The sequence below is a fragment of the Berghia stephanieae genome, chromosome 2, assembly GCF_034508935.2.
Source record: "Berghia stephanieae isolate SIO BIC M18660-M18661 chromosome 2, UCSD_Bste_1.3, whole genome shotgun sequence".
In the NCBI taxonomy this organism is placed as follows: Eukaryota; Metazoa; Mollusca; class Gastropoda; order Nudibranchia; family Aeolidiidae; genus Berghia; species Berghia stephanieae.
This window is the reverse complement of record NC_088361.1, coordinates 122,832,644-122,837,552: the sequence shown is the minus strand read 5'-3', so window position 1 is coordinate 122,837,552 and position 4,909 is coordinate 122,832,644. Positions and strand designations below refer to the sequence as shown.

At 34.8% G+C, this 4,909-nt stretch overlaps 1 protein-coding gene across 1 annotated transcript in view; it reads left to right on the top strand.

Annotated features, from left to right (window-relative positions):
* The window catches only part of LOC144964117 (uncharacterized), a 7,930-nt gene extending 3,255 nt beyond the window's left edge, over window positions 1–4,675 (top strand). Inside the window, exons 2-4 of the mRNA XM_078898053.1 lie at window positions 936–1,079; window positions 3,072–3,156; window positions 4,575–4,675. Of these exons, the coding sequence (XP_078754179.1) occupies window positions 936–1,079; window positions 3,072–3,156; window positions 4,575–4,666 (321 nt within the window). The 3' untranslated portion in view covers window positions 4,667–4,675. The remainder of the gene's footprint in view (window positions 1–935; window positions 1,080–3,071; window positions 3,157–4,574) is intronic.
* The last annotated feature ends 234 nt before the right edge of the window (window positions 4,676–4,909 follow it).

Below are 4,909 nucleotides of genomic sequence, written 5' to 3'. Positions count from 1 at the left end.
GTCTAAGATTGTATGAAACTTAGCGTTTTAAAAAATCAGAGCTGAAAAATAATTTATAGATAGTTTTTAATTGAATATTTTGTGTGGTGACGTTTTTTTACGGTCTTATCTGATTTTTTTTAGCATGATTGCTTTTTAAAGGCATCAACAATATTGTAGTGAATAATGATTTTTAAAAAAATCTGTTTAATCATTCACCTATTTGCCTATTCATTTATCTATCTATCTATCTATCTATCTATCTACCTATCTATCTATCTATCTATCTATCTATCTACTATCTATCTATCTATCTATCTATCTATCTATCTATTCTATCTATCAATCTATCTATCTATCTATCTATCTATCTATCTATCTATCTATCTATCTATCTATCTATCTATCTATCTATCTATCTATCTATCTATCTATCTATCTATTATCTATCTCTACAAATCTATCTATCTATCATAATCTATATCTATCTATATCTCTATCTCTCTATCTATCTATCTATCTATCTCTCTATCTATCTATCTATCTATCTATCATGCTCTCTCTCTCACTCTCGTTCCTTCTCTCTCTCTCTCTCTCTCTCTCTCTCTCTCTCTCGTCTCGTCGTTAAAAAGCAAGAGATATTCTGCGTATTTTTTAAGCAGATAGGCGACAACACTCTGAGTCTTGAGTAACCCATTTTACACAAATTACATCGCTCGACTCGGGTATAAATTGATATCTTGATGTGCAGTAATGAGGGATGATGTAATTATGCTAATTAGATAACACACATAACACCCAATTCGTACCGTATGAAATGCATATTCGGTTCCATAATATATTCTCTCGTGGAAATACACAAAGTATTCTGAAGCGCATTGAGCATGGTGAACATGCGGAAATACGTTACATAAACGTTCGGCTTTTATTAATCTTATCTTGTTGATTATTTTCAGCTATACTACGAAGACGATACGCTGCTGGAATTCACCATCTCAGACAAAACAGATCTAAAGGCAGTGACGGAACGTTTGCATCACGCCGTGGACACAGGAATGTTGAAACTCAATGTTACTGACAGCAAGACTAAAGCCAAAAGGGTGAGTCGACTTGGATGACTTGCTAATAAGGCGTTTTTTGATGCCTTATTTGACAAAAGACCACCCCCCTCCCATAAGCAAAAAAAAAAACAAAAAAAAATCAACAAAAAACTCGGCGTTTTTAAAGCCGATTGGCGTGGAAAAATTAGGTTTGTCATTTTGGAGTTGTTCTTTAAAAAATTATTTCTTTCATCTATTTTAAAGAAAAATTAAAAATAATGTAGAATATATAAATTTTCACTCATAAACTGGCAAGAAGAAATTTTATTAAATCAAGACACTACTCGTGGTGGCAGGATAAGAAAATTAGATTTATTTCAGGTGGACCTTTATTGACATTCTGATAGAAAAGTGATGCTTTGAAAAGTAAAAAAAAATTCTGTGACTTTTTGGGCATTTTTTTGGCAAAATTAATCTAGAATAGAGAGAGCCTGACGATTTACGGGGTTTCCAGAAAACTGGCAGCGTAAAGTTATATGAGAAAACAGTAAACATTGGCATTTCGGGTGTTATAATAATAATAATAATAATAATAATAATAATAATCTTTATTGTCCAAATTAAAGGCAATTCATGTGAGGTAAACAATGCTCAGTTTGGTTCATGGTATGAACATCAACACATTTACAAATACAGACACAGCCATACACGAACATACACGCTTGCACATTGTTTCTACACATGTATACAAAAGAAATGAGCGTACATACAAACACATATACATACATACATACATACATGCAGACATACATACAAACCAGCATATCATCGTATATGCATGCCTACATTCATACATACATACATACATACATACATACATACATATATACATACACACAGACACACACACAGACAGATAGAACGATACGATATATTTGCTGGGACAGCAGATAACCATATTATAAATATAGTGTCTTATATTAAGAAGAAGATGGCAATAATTGTGATGATGATGATGATGATGATGATGATGATGATGATGATGATGATGATGATGATGATGATGACTACGATAATGATGATGATGATGATGATGATGATGATGATGATGATGATGATGATGATGATGATGATGATGATAACGACGGCGGCAATGTCGATGATGATGATTCACGACACTGCTTCTCGTTATTTTCATTGGTTGTCTCATTTTTCCACAGAAGATTTGTTAATTAATTTTATGGCGGTTGGAATGAAGGTTGTCTTATGTCGATTTGTCCGACATTTTGCTTCTAGATACCGTCTTCCGGAGCGCAGAAGTTGGAATTTTTCGTTCAGCGGATGCCTCTTTTCGTTGATAATGTTAAAAGATTTCTTCTCAACTGCATTAATATAAGTTGTGTCAAGGCTTCTAAGGTCTGTGTTAATTATTTTTGAAGCCTCTCTGAGGGTTCTATGTAGTTTGGATTTTTCTTTTGTTCCACAGCTTCCATACCACGTTGTGATGCCAAACGAAACGATACTCAATATTAATGACTTGTAGATTTGTATCATGGTCTTTCTGTTCACATTGAAAGACCTTAATTTTCTGAGTATATACAAGCGCTGGTTACATTTTTTGATGACATTGTTGGTGTGCGATTCAAATCTTAGACTGTTATCTATAATTACACCAAGGTATTTAAACGTTTCAACAGTTTCAACCGCCTGATTGTTAATTTTTGTTATTTGTCTTGCTCTTTTTCCTATTTTTCTGTGATCAAACAGTTGTTCCTTTGTTTTTGTTACATTGAGCTCTAGACAGTTATCGGCACACCATTTTCTGAATTTACTAACTTGCTCAGTGTATTTAAATTCGGAGACGGAATCATTGAGCAGGCCGAGTATTGCGGTGTCATCAGCATACTTGATGAGTTGGCAGTTATCAAAGCTAGCCACACAATCGTTTGTATAGAGGATGGAGAGAGGGGTGGGGTCCCTGAAGACTTTCTGCTTTACCCGAGTTTCTTGACATTACTCATGATTCACGATTGTTTGTTTGTGTTGTTGCAGACTGTTACCTTAGGCAAAGTGTCCAGTATCTATTTTGATCGCCTTTCTGAGAAAGTTGGTGGCAGTGGCGGCGGCTACGGTGTTGGTATGAACTGTTAACTCTACCACCCCTCCTGTCATCATCATCATCATCATCATCATCATCATCATCATCATCATCATCATCATCATCATCATCATCATCATCATAAGCAGCATCGTCATTAATTTCTTGCCGTCGTCATTGTCATCATGTCAACATCGTCGACGTCATCATTATCGTTATTCTCCTTCTCCTCCTCCTCCTCCTCCTCCTCATATCGTCATCATAATCATCTCCAACATTATCCTCCCACTCTTACTGCTCCACCGTGCTCTTCTCTCTATCTTCATTGTCATCTTCACATTCTCTTCCTTTCCCTTCTGCTCCACCACCACCTCTTCCTCAACATCCCCATCATCATTTAGATATTTGCTGCTTGTCAACTTGCCTCAGGCTTCTATTAAACAATTGCAACTACTGCAAAACAGTGCAGCAAGATTAGTTTTTGGCAAAAAAAAATTTGATCATGCAACCCCTTTGTTGGCCTCTCTCCACTGGTTGCCCATTGAAAAGCGCACATATTACAAAGCAGCGTGTCTTGTTTATAAGTGTTTGGCTGGTATAGCACCGGCATATCTCACAGATCACGTGGTCATATGTAAATTTGAAAATTACACTTTAAGATCATGTAATGACCAAACGAAAATTTCGGAAAAAAGATCAAGAACAAAATTTGGTGATAGATCGTTTGCTTGTTTCGGCCCCAAGATTTGGAATGAACTACCACGAGGTCTGAGGGAGTGCAAATCTTTACCTACTTTTAAAAAGAATCTCAAGACACATTTTTACTGTATTTGTTTTTCTTGACTCTATATGAATCCTTGATTTGGCTATGAATTATTATTGTTGTTATTATTTTTTTCACTTAAAATTGATATTTATATTGTAAAGTGCCCAGAGCTTGTGTTTTACACGAGATTGAGCGCTATATAAATGTGTATTATTATTATTATTATTATTATTATTATTATTATTATTATTATTATTATTATTATTATTATTATTATTATTATTATTATTATAACTCTTTTGTTTGTTCGAGGGTGAGAGCCCTTTTCTGGAAAATTATAACTTAAACTCATAATCTAATTAACTTTCTCCTTACCGACCATTTTCAGTATTTTCTCAAAATGGCAGGCTTACACTGCAGAAAAATTGATTTTTAAGACTCAAACAATCTCTCTACAAAAAAATGTTTTTATTAATTAAACAAAGATCACTGTGGTGTGCAAAATATCTAAATGTGAATAAGAAAAATGTATATTGTTTCGTAACAAATGCGAAGATATTTGCTGTAGGTGGTAAGGAGAGGGTTAAACGATATAATGAAACATACATTTCATGTATACAATTTATTGCCACTGAAGCATATTTCAAAATTTTCCTCCACTGATTAAAAATGATTTTACCTTTTATTCCAGGTGCCATGGCCGGAGTGGGCATCGCCACAATCTTGATGGGCGTGGGTGTCGGGGTTGGGACAGGGTTATTCCACAATAAACGTTTTGGTTAAAAAAGTGTATTACTGTGTAAGACATTCTCTGATGTCATCCTTTTTTTCTCAGTTGTAGATTGACTTCCGACGTGCGCATATGAGCAGGTCTGATAATCGAACGCAATTATGGGCTCGATTTAACATGGTTGTTATGGACAAGCGTTGGTTTGAGAGGATTTCCATAATAACAATGAGCCCATAACATTTTGGTTATCAGACCTCCAAAATAAGTGCACGTTGGTGACCATCAATTGCAAGATG